This window comes from Ictalurus furcatus, chromosome 22 (assembly GCF_023375685.1).
Source record: "Ictalurus furcatus strain D&B chromosome 22, Billie_1.0, whole genome shotgun sequence".
Taxonomy (NCBI): domain Eukaryota; kingdom Metazoa; phylum Chordata; class Actinopteri; order Siluriformes; family Ictaluridae; genus Ictalurus; species Ictalurus furcatus.
The window spans coordinates 20971561-20988958 of record NC_071276.1 but is presented as its reverse complement, the minus strand read 5'-3'; the positions used below and the strand labels follow the sequence as shown (position 1 = coordinate 20988958).

At 40.8% G+C, this 17398-nt stretch overlaps 1 protein-coding gene across 50 annotated transcripts; it reads right to left on the bottom strand.

The window, feature by feature from the left end:
- Positions 1-1576: 1576 nt before the first annotated feature.
- On the bottom strand, positions 1577-17099 carry chfr (checkpoint with forkhead and ring finger domains, E3 ubiquitin protein ligase). Of its 50 annotated transcripts, none has more exons than XM_053654164.1 (18): positions 14217-17099; positions 13775-14182; positions 11506-11605; positions 11181-11290; positions 10689-10748; positions 10261-10452; positions 9652-9753; positions 9291-9444; positions 9043-9197; positions 8672-8834; positions 8427-8563; positions 8016-8132; positions 7678-7761; positions 5982-6052; positions 5633-5720; positions 5059-5166; positions 4859-4931; positions 1577-4423 (listed from the first exon to the last, which is right to left on the bottom strand). In XM_053654164.1, the coding sequence occupies exons 2-18, from the start codon at positions 13947-13949 to the stop codon at positions 4381-4383; spliced, it is 1932 nt and encodes a 643-aa protein (XP_053510139.1). In that variant the 5' UTR covers positions 13950-14182; positions 14217-17099; the 3' UTR covers positions 1577-4380. The 50 variants fall into 50 exon arrangements, with proteins under 50 accessions (XP_053510139.1, XP_053510140.1, XP_053510152.1 ...); XM_053654165.1 differs by having other exon boundaries at positions 13775-14148; XM_053654177.1 differs by having other exon boundaries at positions 13775-14250; positions 14306-17099.
- Between the last annotated feature and the right edge of the window lie 299 nt (positions 17100-17398).

Here is a 17398-nt window from a genome sequence, read left to right as displayed (position 1 = left end):
TCTGATCTTCTTGATATTTGCAGTGTTGGTTACTGATGTCGAGAAGTATACATGAGCGCAGGTTTGGTCTGAAAATCTCGCTCCAAATCCGAGATCTGAGGCTTCTAGTTCTGACAAATCCCAGCCAATAAAATATACTGGAATTTGCTGGAAACAGAGCCTCAGATCTCCGTTTCCGAGTGTGATATTTAGACCAAACTTGGACTCATGTCTATGTCTTCATACCAATAAGCCATGCTGTGAATTTGAAGAAGATCTGAGAACGTCAGTTTTTTCACTCTGGAAAAAAAACGTAAGCCTTTGTATTTTTTCAGGTGAAAAATGTGATGTTCTCAGATCTTCCCCAGATTCACACTGTGAGTTACTGGGCTCGAGATGTAAACAGTAGCGCAGGTTTGGTCTGTGTATCTCACACCAAAGCCGAGATCTGAGGCTTCAAATCCTGTCAAATTCCAGTCAATTAAAATACTAGAATTAGCTGGAAACAGCCTCAGATCTCAGTTCTGGAGTGCGACGGGGAAAAGATAAGCGTGCTCCTGACTACGTCGTGGCTCCAGAAATCCACAATCTGGATTTGGGGAAGATTGGAGAACTTTTGACCTTCTCTGATCTTATTCATATTTGCACTGTGGGTAACTGATGTGGAGACATGGACAGGAGTGCAACTTTGGTCTGTCTATTACACTAGAACGCTAGCTCTGAGTACTGAGACAGCTCTGTGTAGAGTATTAAAGGACAGAATTCTGCCGTCTGATCAGAGCTACGTCTCCTTGGTAGTGTTACAGTACACAGTACAGTATGGCGTGAGATACCGGGAGTACAGAATGATGTGGTTTACTAATACTATAGTAAGCTATTACTATACTACTACTATAGTAGTACTATAGTAAGCTTTAGGATAGCAGTAGTACAGTATGATGGCGTGGGATAGTTAATAGTACATTATGTACTGATTACAGGAAATCTAGCAGCTACGTTCAGACGGCCGGGCTTCCCATCAAGCAATTGCCTGGAATTTGTTGGAAACTGAGCCTCACATCTCAGCTTTGGAATGCGATAGGACAAAACAAAGTATGCTATTGTCCATGTCATGACCGCAATAACCCATGATGTGAATTTGGGAAAGATTGCAAAGCTCCGACTTCCACATGGAGTGTTTTAGGGTGAAATATTGACTGTCTCTGATCTTCTTAATATTTACACCGTTTGGTTACTGAGGTTGAGTAAAAGGCAGAGAAAACTCACACTACTCCATCACACCTCAAAGCCGAGATGGGAGTGCTGACGCAGCGCTGGTTAAAGTAGTAAATGACAGAATACTGGCCTCGGATCAGGGCCACGCCTCCTCGTTTGTGTTGCTTGTGTTACAACACACACAATACAGTAAGGTTTGCTACAGTGTGAGTACAGCATGACGTGGATTAGTAACGTTACAGTGCGACTCGGGAGAGAGACGTTACAGTATGATGAAGTGGGAGTGTATGATGTAGGAGTACATGATGTGTGATAGTAATAGCATGTGGAACAGTGTTCGTCTCTACTGCACATTTCTTTCTTCACACAAACACACTAACGATTATTTTATAACTTTTATTGATGCATTTTTATCACTGCAGTAAACATTTATTTATTTTTTAGATTTCTACAGAACATTAATCTTTTAGCAACTGCTAATACACAGAGGCACTATACGCCCGAAAGGCCTTTAACTCACGTCGTCCGAGTTTACAGAGTCAGACCATTACTGAACACACAAAGCAGTTTACACTTATTCTCTTTCAACCCAATGCTCCAGCTTGGATGAGGTAGAACGAGAGCGAGACCTTTATTTATTCATTTATAAAAATAAAATGCCATTTTAATGTAACATTTTCCTTCATAGAATACAAAGCCGTTTCTGACGCTAGGTTAAATCCCACGTGGATGCTCCAACACTTCCCTAATACCCATGCAGAAGATTATTAAACTTCCTGAATGGGCACGAATTGATGCCAACTGTGGCCTTTAACCAATTATCATGCACACTTAACCAATTACAAAAGGGCTAAAACAATGACGAATTTAATCTATTAGCTAAGGATGTTTTAATTTACTAAACAGTGCGACAAAACGAGTGGGTCGTCAACATCAGGTTTACTCCAGTGATCACGGACGCCTCATGATCTACAGGAAGGGTCAGACTTCAGAGCGTCGTTTCTGGCTCTAGCACAACACAAACACACAGAGACTAACACTCCATGTTCAGTTCTTTAATGATTGAATGCATAAGGCCTCAGAGTGTTTAATACTGAATAATCGGACAGAGATACTGGCTTTACCAGTGCGACATTACTGCAAAAATAAAAGGATAGAAATAGGCTGAGAAAACGATCTGCACCAGTCCAGTATCTACAAAGGACCGGTTTTGTCACGACTGTGTTCCCGATAACGCCAGGCTTTCTCAACTCGTCATCAGAAAGTGTTATTTTAAATCGCATTTTTAATGAAGCAAAACCAGTATCATTAAAAATGACCACTCCTAAAGCACGCTTAACTCTACAGACTGGGAGGACGATGGCTACAGGCATGACAGCAGACAGAAAATAAATCTGTCCTACCTGTGCAGGTACGAACTTTAATCACGGATTCACGGTGTGGTGCACAGAACGCGTCGCTTCCGTAACAACAGCGATGACCAGTGAGGGAACGGTGCGGTATAAAGCATGGCATCACATTATATTACAGCACAGTAAGGTTATAGGATCAGGAAGCAGAGTATAATGTGACACTGTAGTATGTCATCAGATTGTATTGTGCAGTAGTAGTGGTGTGGAGTGATGTATGATTGTGGGGTATTACGTTTTGGGATTGTAACAGTATTGTACACAGTACCTGGCGTAGTAAAGTATTATATTGTGGGACAGTATCGCATGATGTACTGTACAATACTGTGTGATATCAGAATGAATGCAGTGTAATAATACAGTATGGTGTAATAATAATAATAATAATAATAATAATAATAATAATAATCATCTCACCTTATTACTAAAACACGTGCAGTCCCCTACATCATACTACATTATACTGTATTATTACTAAACTACATCATATCCTAGATCATATTATACTATTACTGTCCCGCACGGCAGATTTATTTCCGTAAGTCGTAGCTGTTCCTGCAGCCATCCAAAATTATGAAGTATTTACTAACAACAACAACAACAACAACAACAATAATAATAATAATAATAATAATAATAATAATAATAAAAAATCCAAAAAGAATTAGAAAGTAGAGTACAATGGTGTGGAAAACGATCTGCCATTCGAAATGAAGGCTTCGTCCCAATCTCTAGAATACAGAACCTGTAATAAGTGTTATTATTAGTATTATTATTTTTTATAGTGGTTACTTTATGTTGTGCTGATTGATCACGTATAATTACACTCCAGTTATACTCTGAACATAACAATAGTGCACGTTTAGGAGAGTTAGTGACTCCGCTGTCGTATCGCTGTACATCACAAAAATCTTGATTAGAATGGCTTTTTAATGAACGCACAGCTGTCCAAAACAGATGTGGGTTAATTATTGACTCCTAATAGCCCTTAATGAAGTGCAGGTCGTAATTAAAGGGGAAATAATGATTAAATATGGCGACCTGCAGCGGTTTTCATCTCCGGAGCAGGAAAAGGTGAAAGCAGCAGCTGATTGAGGTGAGGAGTAAAATGTGCAGCGGTGTGTGTGTGAGAAATACCTGACGGTGTTAGCCTTCTCTCGTGCATAGGATAGATCAGACAGCAATCTTCTGTGTGTGTGTGTGTGAGAGAGAAATTTATCTAACAAGTATTAAAGTGATCATGTGGACAGAAATGTGCACAGAATTACTGAGCGGCAGCAAAATAATAATCCAGTGGAAGCTCGAGATTCAGACGGGAAGCCGTTAATAAAGATCACGACGCACCATGCGTGATATTTAACGCACAATAACATCATCGTGAGAAGTAACAGTATAGTGAAACCAAATCTCAAATGAGAAAACAAGCAAACGAGATCATTAATATGATCATCATCATCACCATAACTGATACTGAAGGGATTGTATATTAAATCAGCACATGCTCGTTAGGCACAAAGTTTCATTAAGTGTTAGAATAATATAGCACGGTACGGTTCTGACTGCTCGTTTCATCCGATCTTAACCTGAAATCCGATCACACACACAATGAGAAAGTGCAGATTATCATGTAAACTATATCTAGTACAAAGTGATGCTGGTCTACTCGCCTCAAAACCGACTGAATTTGCATATTGTAAAAACACCATGATTATTCATTATGGGGAAAAAAGGAAAAGGTTAAATCCAGAGCCGTGACATCATCGTCCAGGACACGCCCTCAGTTCTTAAAGCGTGTCTGCTCACATATGTGGTTAAATTTCCTAAAAAGGGGAGAAAAAATATTATTATCTATTAGTATGGAATAGTTTTGATTTGAATTTAAAATGGTTTGATCATTATCTGAGTATCTGACGCCCTCTCCTGGGAGAAATAAGAATTACACAAAATAACACAAAGCTTGCTGGGCTGTTTACAATCTCACAACTGTGTTATTTGGAACATTACAATGCTGCGCAAAAAAGAAAAGCAGGCAAAAAAAATGTCGAATTAGAAAATCATCAACCGGAAACTTCGTGTTTTAGTTACTGCATTGTCATTAATACCTTTACACACAAATACTTCTTAAATAAAGTAACAAATATTGGATTTTAATACAAATAAATTATTATTAATCTAATAGCATTATAAATACTTACTCTATATCTCTTAGTAAATTATTATTATTATTATTATTGTGTTTGATTGGAGACTCTTACATGGCGTGGTGAGCTTTGATTTGTGTTCTGCAGTTACGACCCCAGTAACAATCCGGTCTCACTGTCACTGCAGCTGAGAAACGAGGGGGGGGGGGGCATTCAATTAATATCAACATTCAAATGTGTACATGTGCATGTGTATATACACACACACACACACACACAATGTATATGAAATATATATGTATATGTGTGTGTACCTGGTAGCTCAGCAGCAGGAATGTTAGCTCTATAAACATATGCGAGTTCTTTAAAGAAGCGAAGTCCACAACAGTAACACAGGAAGGAGTTTCCATTGATACGATAATCTGCCCCACACACACACACACACACACACACACACACACACACACACACACACACAGAGTGATTAGCCCCCACTAGCATCATTAATAATATCAGCCTAATAACACACAACTCAGGCCCCACCCCCACCTGATACAGACCCCACCCCCTCCCCAACCGGATACAGACCCCGCCCAGTCAGAGGCCCTCTGTAAGTTAGAAAGGTAAAACAGCACAGGTATATTACTACAGCACACATCACTGCTTTATTAAATAGATTATTAAAAGGATAATCAGAGTATAAGTACGCCTCTGTGATGACATCAGAGAAACGCAATGCCTTTCTTATATACCTCTTATATACCTAAATGTGTCAGAGTTTTTATTTTGTAGAAAGTTTGTACCATATAAAGGTACACATTTTATATGAGAGGTTGAGTGTGTGTGTGTGTGTGTGTGTGTGTGTGTGTGTGTGTGTGTGTGTTTTACCAGACAGGTGGCAGAGGCCTTGCTGTGTGCTCTGTAGTGTCTCCTGCAGCATCTCCTTCCACGTCTTTCCTCTGGAGCTCAAATAATTCTGATAACCCCCAATAATAATAATAATAATAATAATAATAATAATAAAAATCATAAAATAATTATAAAAAAAGAAGATGGCTTGATATTTATGTTTAAAATATAATAGCTCATAGTTACACTGCATGCTGTTCATTTTACACACAGTCAGAAAAATAATGCTGGTTAAGGTAACAGAAATTGTGAAAAAATGTAAATTCACAACATTAAAAATAAATAAATAAATAAACAAACAAACAGTTGTTTTGTTGAATTCTCTTACCTGCAGGATTTCAGACTCGTAGTGATTGTTGTTGAGGACGCCGTCCAGACATTTATCAGTCAGATTCAGATCTATCACATAAGAGTAACTATGAAAAATACTACTACTAATCATAATAATAATAATAATAATAATAATAATAATATTATTACAGTGGATATAAAAGTCTACACACCCCTGTTAAAATGGCAGGTTTTTGTGATGTAAAAAACTGAAACCAACATCAATCAGAACCTTTTGTACTGTTATTGTGAAATTTTAACCTGTTAAAGTGAAAAACAATAAGAATCATTTTAGGGGGAAAAAAGTGAAGAGAAAAAAAGAAAGAAAGAAAAAAAAAAAAAAAAGGACAATAACCTGGCTGTATAAGTGTACACACCCCTAAACCAGCGCTCAGCTGAAGCAGCTCTGGATTGTTTTTGGGTAAGAGTCAGTCACTTTGGAGTACAGCGGGTTTGCTTCGGGTCGTCGTGCTGAAAGGTGAAACTGCTCTTCGTATGAAGTGTTTTATCAGAAGCTTTAAGGTTTTGTTCCAGAATTGTCTGGTATTTGGAGCTGTTCATGATTCCCTCCACCCAGCTGAAAGTCTGACGCTGCCACCACCGTGCTTCACCGTGACGATGGTGTTCTTTTGGTGTTGTTTCTGTGCCAAAAATATATTCTGGTATTATTGCCGAAACGTCCAACTTTGGTCTCATCAGACCACAACACATGATTCCACATGAGTTTTGGGAGATTGGATGTTTTTATTTATTTTATTTTTTAGTTAAAAAGGCTTCGGTCTTGCCCCCCTACCCCATAGCCCAGAGATATGAAGAATTTGGGAGATTGTTGTCACATGTAAGGAGCAGCCAGTACTTGTCAGAATGTGCTGCAGTTCTTTTAATGTCGCTGTAGGCCTCCTGGCAGTCTCGAGGTCCAGCTTCTCCTGAACTTCTCATCAGTTTTAGAGGGATGTCCTGATCGTGGTAGTGTCACTGCTGAGCCATATTTTCTCCACGTGTTGAGTATTATCTTTACAGTGCTCCATGGTCTATCCAATGCCTCGGAAAAGTGTTTTTGTAACCCTCTCCTGATTGATATTTTTCAACAATGAGATCCCGTACCTGCTCTGTAAGCTCTTTGTGGCAAGGGGCTTTTCCACTTGGATGTTAACCAGAAGATGTCAGGAGAATCGTACAGGAACAGCTGGACTTTATTTGTGGTTAATCGGTCACTTTAATTGAAGGCAGGTGCACACTAATTAGTATTTAACACGAGTTTGAACGTGATTGGTTGATTCTGAACACTGACACACTCCCAATTATAAAAGGGTGTGTACACTTATGCAGGCTGGGGATGGGAAGGTGTCTTTTTTTTTTTAATTCCCCCTAAAATGATTCTTATTGTTTCCTCACTTTAATTAACAGGTTAAAATTTCACAGTAAAAGGTTCTGATATGATTTATCTTGTTTTCATTTTTATACATCACAAAAGCCTGCCATTGTAACGGGGGGGGTGTAGACTTTTATATCCACTGTAATATGTATACACATAAACGTGTTTTTTAATAGTAAATAAATAAACAAACTTATGTATAAAAGGTCCATTAAGAAATAACACTTACATGAATTTAATTTACAAAATAAAAAAATTTATAAAAATGACATCACTATATTATTAGCATAATCAACACACTGACCAATCGGAGACTTACCACTAAACCGGGCCAAGCAACCCTGACACCCGATTCGCTGGCAGCCCCAATACAGGTGACAGAACGGCCTCTGACACACCAAACCTGAGGAGGAACAGGAAGTGAATTCAGCCAATCAGGTGCACTGTGGATCAAAGTACTATAGCATCCAAACACAATGCTCTATAGATATTAACAGAATACTAATGCAGCCAATCAGGTCGCAGTATACGCGTTACATAACCAATCATGTCACGTTTAGCAATATACAAGTTTAATGACAGTACATGCTTAACACCACTGATTCACGGGTGTGTGAGTGTGTGTGTGTTTGATTGACAGGTGGGCGGGTCACTCACAGTGCTGGGGGGAAGGGTTTGTGCCAACATGCTCTGCCCTCCGATCAGGCATTGGCTGTAAACAGCAGGTACAGATCAGGTGACTGCCATGAGGGGGACAGGTGAACTCCTGAGTTTCTGTGAAAAAAAGGCATCCAGGTTAATGAAGGCGGAGCTTAAGTTACATCTGGTGTGTCAATCATTATAAATCAACATCACCACAAAGTAAAGCTATCGAGCTTGCTTGTAAAAGAACGTAACGAAGTTCGTGATTGGCTGATCAGATTTCTTCTAAGCTCCGCCTTTGTTAACCCACGGTTGTCTGTCACATGACTTCCAAAGCCCCGCCTCTTAAAAATCTACACGGAGTTCCGCATCGTCATTGTTAATTCTATGACCCTCAGGTTTCCATGAGCGCCCTACAATCGCTACCTGTGCAGGTATCTGAGGACGTGGACGGTCCGTCTCCAGGTGTGGGTCCCGTCTCACCGGCGGAGCCACAGATCCAGGGGGCGGGGCTAAAGTCCTTCTTATATCCCGGACACTGCCTGCACATCATGTACGGCTGACTGCAGATAAAACGACACGACCTTCAGCAGCTTAGACACAAATTCCACTATTTTATTCTGCAAATACCACCAGGATCTGATTATATAAAGCAGTGCATTATCTGTGACCTGAGATCAGACGTGTCGCTGTCGTTATCAGACAGCTCGAACAGGTAATCAGAACTTCCTTCTTCGTCTGAGAAATATCGCTCCACTTTGGGCTGCAGCATGTCTTGCGTGATCTTATTACGAGCGTCCATGCTGCGCATGTCCTCCTCACTGCGACACTTCTCTGTCACACACACACGCACACACACGCACACACACTATATTCCCATTTTCTATCATTCTATTTGAATTATTAAGAAATATTTTCAAGTAGACAGACTGGTGTAGATTTTTTACTATCACTGCAAAGCCTTTCTAGAAGAATGGAGCTTATTAAAACAGAGAAGAAGGGACGTGTGTGTGTGTGTGTGTGTGTGTGTGTGTGTGTGTACCAGGGTGTTGGAGCAGGTACGCCTCCACCAGGTTGTTGAGGATGTGGTTTTTGCGGATTCTCTCCACGGGACAGCGGCAGGTGGGACAGAGAGAGGAACGCTCCATCCACCCCGAGTAACACGCTGCACAGAACGTGTGCATACAGGGCTGCAGACTACACACACACACACACACACACACACGTCTCGTAATGGTCAAACTCCTGCTGAAATGTAACTTCCCGCTGTGACTCGGAGATGAACGGCACCTGACGCAGTCGTACAGCAGATCCTGACAGATGATGCAGGTGAGAGATTCCTCCATTTTATCCGTTTTGCATCCTTCTCCTCCGTCCTTCCCGGATTTAGGAGGAGCTGCTGGAGCGCCGGATTCACCCACAGCGTAACCCCTGTACGGATCATCTATCAGAGCGAAACAGGAAAAAAAAACAACACATGTGAACACAAACTACAGAGAAAGCAGCCTGAGTGGAAACATCACACCGGGGAAAAATATAACACACACACTTTAGTTCACACACACGCGCGCGCGCACACACACAAGCTTCATTTGGGGGAAAAAGGAATTTTGTGTCCATTTTATATGACATCACACACACACACACACACCTGTTTTCTGTCTCTTCCTGTCTGGTTGCGCACACTTGTCTGTCTCTCTCTCTCCATCCGTACGCTTCACTGAGGACTGCGCGGATCTCACTTCACTGAAACCTGCACCACAATAAGAGCAGATTCTTTTCTCTCTCTCTCTCTCTCTCTCTCTCTCTCTCTCCAGACGGTTTTAACCCTTTAATATTTCAGCTGAAAACTTTCAGGAGTTGAATTCTGTGAGACGTCATGAAGTGCACACGGGGTACGACCCAGCACTGACACTGAGAGACGTGATTCATCTCTTCCTGTGTGTGTGTGTGTGTGTGTGTGTGTGTGTGTGTGAGTGTGTGTGTTGAATCTGACCTGTTCCAGAGAGAGAGAGTGTGTGTGTGAGTGTTGAATCTGACCTGTTCCAGCGAGTGTGTGTGTGTGAGTGTGTGAGTGTGTGTGTGAGTGTGTATGTTGAATCTGACCTGTTCCAGAGAGAGAGAGTGTGTGTGTGAGTGTTGAATCTGACCTGTTCCAGCGAGTGTGTGTGTGTGAGTGTGTGAGTGTGTGTGTGAGTGTGTATGTTGAATCTGACCTGTTCCAGAGAGAGAGAGTGTGTGTGTGAGTGTTGAATCTGACCTGTTCCAGCGAGTGTGTGTGTGTGAGTGTGTGTTGTCGGCTTGGCGATGTTGTAGGAAGTAGAGGGCTGAGACTCCTGGAAGCCGGGTCGGACCTTCACCTCCTGAGGTACGAATGGAAGAGTGACGGGTTCCACTGGATCAGGATCAACATCCGGGTCGATTCTCTCCATCAGCTCCGGACACGACAACTCTACACACAAAACAACACAACAACTGAAACGCCCCCTGCAGGATACACCGCGCGCACGCACACACACACGCACGCACGCGTACACACACACTCGCACGCACGCACACACGCACACACGCACTCGCACGCACGCACGCACACCTTTTCTTTATCAGTTATTAAACACTAACTCCACAGCCTTTAAACGGCGGTGAGGAAATAAATCGGATGTTAGATGTAAATGATCATTAACTCACCTTCAGTATCCTGAGAGTCTGAGTGTGTGGCAGTGATCGAGTGATACACGTACGCAATGTCTGGAAACAAACAAACAAAACAAACAAATACAAATGATGGACAGAACAAAAAGAGATCTTGATTCTTTAACATGTTTTTAACCATACACAATATTTACGCTGTAGGTTTATACTGCCAGTGACGCTGCTTTACCGACCGTTATAACGGATCGGGTTCTTCAAAATATTTCAATAAATAATATTCAATTAAAAATATTTAATGCTGAAAAAGACCAGTTTTTCTTTTTAAATAGTTTTAAGGTTAAGTACAAAACTTTAACATCACACATCCAGTCAGTTTATCACACTATCGCTATTACACACCAGCCCTACTGCAACAGCAGCACACACCGCGTTCCACTCCACCGCTCACCAAGGGGACTTGATGAAGGGGAAGTGGACGAGTGCGTGTTAAAAACAGGAATGAAACACAAGCGCTACGCGGCGTCTTACTCTGCTCTGGTTCACTCTTCCTGTACACAAAGTAGATAACGTCACCGTTCTGCAGTAAGTGGCGCTGTTTCTTCAACAGTTTGGACATGTTTATTACCGTCCCATTAGTGCTGAAGTAAACAAACAAACAAACAAACAAACAAAGAAGAACTAATTAACAAAGCTTTCTTCCGCTTAACATGATTTCAAAACACGCGAATGGATTTTATTTAAACGTGAGCTCATGCACAGAAGTACTGAATTCTGATTGGTCGGAAGGTTTTGATGTTGGTTTTTGTGCTGTTATAGGACAATAATCAACTTCACGGTGGTAAGAGTCACTCACCTGGTGTCCTCGAGCCACACCTGTCCGGACTCCTGATCCTGTGTGAGTTTACAGTGATCACTTGAGACCAGCTTATTGGCAGGAAACGACAAATCACAACCTGCAAACACAACATTGATCCTTCCTCTTAATGTTATTATTATTATTATAAAAATTAATTTGCTTAGAATGTAAAAAAACATTTTAAGCCACTGGTTTACTTTCACATTAGGAACAATAATACATAATTAAATATTAAAATAATTACATATTGTATATAAATAATGAATAATAAAAGAAATATAAATGATTACAATTAATAGATAAAATAAACAACAATTTAAAAGAATTAATTAAAACAAAAACAATATTCAAACACTTGCTGAGCTCGTTCAGCTGAGTGAGGCACGTGCATTTTTAATATTAATACATTTGATTAACATTGGATATTTAAATATACAGCTTGCAATCTAAATTATTCAAACCCCCAATGCAAATCAGGTATGTCACGTGTTTTCTACGCCTAGCCAGTCCGGGTATGTCGCGTGTTTTCTACGCCTAGCCAGTTCGGGTATGTCGCATGTTTTCTACGCCCAGCCAGTTCGGGTATGTCACGTGTTTTCTACGCCCAGCCAGTTCGGGTATGTCGCGTGTTTTCTACGCCTAGCCAGCCCGTGTATGTCGCGTGTTTTCTACGCCCAGCCAGTCCGGGTATGTCGCGTGTTTTCTATGCCTAGCCAGTTCAGGTATGTCACGTGTTTTCTACGCCTAGCCAGTTCGGGTATGTCGCGTGTTTTCTACGCCTAGCCAGTCCGGGTATGTCACGTGTTCCAGCTGAAGCACACCTGGTGCAGTTAATGAATCCCTTGGTGAACTGGATCAGGTGTGATTGAGACAACCCCTGTTCTGCATATTTGTGCTGCTGTGAGTGACGCTATTCAGGGGGGCGAATAATTTTGATTGCAACTGTACTTATCTATTTATTTAAATATATAAGACTATAATAAGATTTTACAGCATTTTACAAAACCACTTGGTGAGATTTTTACTATTTATTTAGAATAAATGCAAACACTAATGATTTAACACTTTTAAAAAAGGAAGAATATTTTTTAATGTAATTTTTTATATTTTAATCATTCTTCTAAACATGCAATTTCTTTTATGTCAACTTTTTACAATCAGAGTTTATAATTGTTAGAATAAAAATAAGAACATTTGGTAAAAGCAAAATGGACATAATGACGTCAATATCTCAGAAAACTGACAGAATTTACACGATATTGAAGATTATTTGTATTATCATGTTGCTCAGCCCTACACTTAATGATAGTAATAATAATAATAATGTGAATAATGTTATTGTAAAGCTATTACCTTTGAGACAGAACAGATTACATTAATCTATGTTATTTCTAAAATATGACAGCCTATGCAGTAAGTGTGCTACTCCCGAATAATATAATCATAAAGAAATATTTTTTACTTTATTTTCTTTACAATATAAATATATAAAAGAATAAATGAAGAGTGCTACATGTTAATAAAGAAGCAGCTGTATGAAGTGAATAAGAGCTCACAGCATGCTGGGAATCAGACATTAAAGTGCTTCAGGAGCAGACAGACACAAACCCCTACTTAATATTCGACACACATGAGCTCTATACGCTCCTTTTGTCATCGGCGCCGGGCTTTCTCTACATTTAGAACTAAAGAGGGCTTTGTGCGCTGAATAAAGTCCAGACACGGCTTCAGAGACGCTTTAACATTCCTGAGGGGGAAAATAGGCCGCCTAATGAGCATTTGTCAAAAATACTCCAAAAAGATCAAAGAAGGTCTCACGCTTTTTAAAGTTCTAATAATATAAAGCGTACGATAATAAAGTGCACATTAGGGCTGTAATGATGGAGGAGTGGTATGATGAAGTGGAGCAGTAAAAGTAGAGCGTTGGAGTAAGACCTGGAAGATCAACAGTCCATTATGTGATGGAGTAAACGTATAGTATGCTGTGAGATGGTAACAGTATGAGTAGAATAAAAGTATACTATGAGGTTATATGGTACAGTAAAGTACAATGACGTAAGGGATAGTACACAATGATAGCATGAGCTCATAGTGTAGTGGTACAGCATGAGCTGGTCTCGTAGTAACTGAAGCGGGACAGCGGCGGTACAGAGGGGCGAAGCGGGACAGCGGCGGTACAGAGGGGCGAAGCGGGACAGTAATAGGACAGAGTGTCAGAGTAATAATGAAGTATGAGACATGATGATAGTAACGATAAGACACTCACCTTTCCTCCGGCCCACTGTACACTCTCTATTAACGAGTAACAGAGTGAGCACTGATTCTGTCGACGGTCCGACTCGTACCAGTTTCCCCCACGCCTGCTGCTGCTGCTCCATGCTCGCACCGTCTGTTCTCTCCATCCCTCTATCTATTCTCTCTGCTCTCTCCATCTCCAACATCAACTCATCTACACCACAGGGACACTCACATCACTCACACACTACACTACCACATTCAGCACACTACAGCGTCATACAGTGCGCTACACACTAGGAACCTGAATCCACCTCCACATTTCTGTAAAGCTGCTCTGTAACAGGGTCCATTCTACCTGTCTGTCCATCCTATCTGTCCTATCCACCTGTCTGTCCATACTACCTGTCTGTCTGTCCATCCTATCTGTCCTATCCACCTGTCTGTCTGTCCATCCTATCTGTCCTATCCACCTGTCTGTCTGTTCATCCTATCTGTTCTACCCACCTGTCTGTCTGTCCACTCTACCTGTCTGTCTGTTCATCCTATCCGTCCTATCCACCTGTCTGTCTATACTACCTGTCTGTCTGTCCATCCTATCTGTCCTATCCACCTGTCTGTCCATACTACCTGTCTGTCTGTCCATCCTATCTGTCCTATCCACCTGTCTGTCTGTTCATCCTATCTGTTCTACCCACCTGTCTGTCTGTCCACTCTACCTGTCTGTCTGTCTGTTCATCCTATCCGTCCTATCCACCTGTCTGTCTGTCCATCCATCCTATCTGTCCTATCCACCTGTCTGTCTGTTCATCCTATCTGTTCTACCCACCTGTCTGTCTATACTACCTGTCTGTCTGTCCATCCTATCTGTCCTATCCACCTGTCTGTCCATACTACCTGTCTGTCTGTCCATCCTATCTGTCCTATCCACCTGTCTGTCTGTTCATCCTATCTGTTCTACCCACCTGTCTGTCTGTCCACTCTACCTGTCTGTCTGTCTGTTCATCCTATCCGTCCTATCCACCTGTCTGTCTGTCCATTCTACCTGTCTGTCCATCCATCCTATCTGTCCTATCCACCTGTCTGTCTGTTCATCCTATCTGTTCTACCCACCTGTCTGTCCATACTACCTGTCTGTCTGTTCATCCTATCTGTCCTATCCACCTGTCTGTCCATACTACCTGTCTGTCTGTTCATCCTATCTGTCCTATCCACCTGTCTGTCCATACTACCTGTCTGTCTGTCCATCCTATCTGTCCTATCCACCTGTCTGTCTGTTCATCCTATCTGTTCTACCCACCTGTCTGTCTGTCCACTCTACCTGTCTGTCTGTTCATCCTATCCGTCCTATCCACCTGTCTGTCTATACTACCTGTCTGTCTGTCCATCCTATCTGTCCTATCCACCTGTCTGTCCATACTACCTGTCTGTCTGTCCATCCTATCTGTCCTACCCACCTGTCTGTCTGTTCATCCTATCTGTTCTACCCACCTGTCTGTCTGTCCACTCTACCTGTCTGTCTGTCTGTTCATCCTATCCGTCCTATCCACCTGTCTGTCTGTCCATTCTACCTGTCTGTCCATCCATCCTATCTGTCCTATCCACCTGTCTGTCTGTTCATCCTATCTGTTCTACCCACCTGTCTGTCTGTCCACTCTACCTGTCTGTCTGTCTGTCCATCCTATCTGTCCTATCCACCTGTCTGTCCATACTACCTGTCTGTCTGTTCATCCTATCTGTTCTACCCACCTGTCTGTCTGTCCACTCTACCTGTCTGTCTGTTCATCCTATCCGTCCTATCCACCTGTCTGTCTGTCCATTCTACCTGTCTGTCCATCCATCCTACCTGTCTGTCTTTCCTATTCACCCATCTTTCCTATCAGTCAGTCAGTTTGTTTATTTATTAATTATTATATTTATCCCTTCACTGAGCTGCAGTTTAAATGAATAAAGGACGCTACAGACGCAGCAGTTATTAGTTAAAATGTAACGTCCAATCAGCTGTTTTCTAATCAGACTTTGTGACTGTTTTAAAAACAGTGATGATAAAAGTGTATTGTTTAATATCGGACGTGTTTAATATGGAGTGTGTCAGATACAGGTTCTCCTAAATCACTGCTCATAATCAATATCAAATTCATATCAAAATACTGAGATCGGATCGGATCATTTACGTACTTTCAGATCCAATCTGTTGATCTATTTTATGGGGTGAATGTGTGAAGTGATAAACACAGATATAGTATTGCACACGACTACAGACGTCGAGATCGGATCAGGGTCGGAGATCAGACAATATTCAGCACTCAGATATATAAATAAAATAAAATAAAATAAAATACAGTAAAGCAACACTAACAGTTTCAGCACCACCAAGCAGAACAACAACAACAACAACAATATTATTGTAAAATAAGAAAACAAATAAATCCTCATTAAGTAAATTGTTGTTAATGTTTAAGTTACTTTCTTTGTAAACAATAACATTGCAAAAATATCTATATTCTTACAGTCTATTCTGAAGATCAACAAACAAAAACAACGCATTTTATTCATGCAGGACTTCTACAGGCTGAATTTAAAGTTAAACCCGGATTATTACTTCCTGTTCTAACACTAATGTTTATCGACATGTTGTTAATAAATCATTTAAAACTATTACACAAGTGTTACTGGGCTCCAGGGACTGAAGTCAGTGCTAGTTAGCCAGCGTTACAGATCTTCCCCAAGCTAATGTCTCAACAAAAACAACACATTTCTACAAACTACAAACTCCGCGGTGTGGCATTAACTCTGTTCTTTATCTGAGAGGAGCTGACGATAATCATCTACAATATTCATGAAAAGAAGCGGAATAAACACAAACATCAGCTCGTGTTGCTTTGCTAGAGAATATTCAAACAGTGTTTCCTGTTAGCCTGCTAACGCTAACGCTACCGCTAATGCTAATGCTAATGAAGGAAATTAAACATTTTTACACACGCGCAGAAAACAAAAACACGACTCATGACAGAAAGCACGACATAAACCGAATATTATTAAACTTTACCTTTTCTTTTTTTAATCCACTTCCGGTTTATTCAGTGTGACGCGCTGCTTCCTTTAAACATTAAACTCGTCTTTATGCTGAAAGATTTTAAATGCAGTGACGATTAACATCCGGGTTACAGACACCGCGAGACGGGCGCGCGAGAGAAGTGCTGCTCTCCGTCAGAGTTAAACCTGCAAAGTTACTGAAAGTGAACAGTTAAGTGTACACACACTCTCGTACACACACTCTCACACACACACACACACACACTCACTCTCTCTCTCTCTCACTCACTCACACACACACACACACACACACACACACACACACACACACACGCGCGCGCTACAGCTGAGCGGGTTGCCAGATCTGCATCACTGTTTAATCCTCCGATTGTCATAAAACCCCATAAAAATATTTACTACTGAAGCCACCATTAAGTAATTAATTCATCATCATTAATCATAATCATTTAATATAAAACTGTTATTTAAAATTAAATATATATTCATCATCAACGACCTAATACTATTACTTAAATCAAATTCTCAAAATATACAAATAAATTTATACACCAATAACCATCATCATTAACACCATCATTGTTTAATAATAATTTTATTT

Excerpts from the sequence above, each read along its gene's own strand:
- chfr (XM_053654164.1), bottom strand. The coding sequence starts at position 13,949 with ATGTTGGAGATGGAGAGAGCAGAGAGAATAGATAGAGGGATGGAGAGA. Across the intron at positions 11,606-13,774 it reads TACAGTGGGCCGGAGGAAAG|GTTGTGATTTGTCGTTTCCT; the intron begins GTGAGTGTCTTA and ends TTGTGTTTGCAG. Across the intron at positions 9,754-10,260 it reads ACACACACTCGCTGGAACAG|GTTTCAGTGAAGTGAGATCC; the intron begins GTCAGATTCAAC and ends ATTGTGGTGCAG.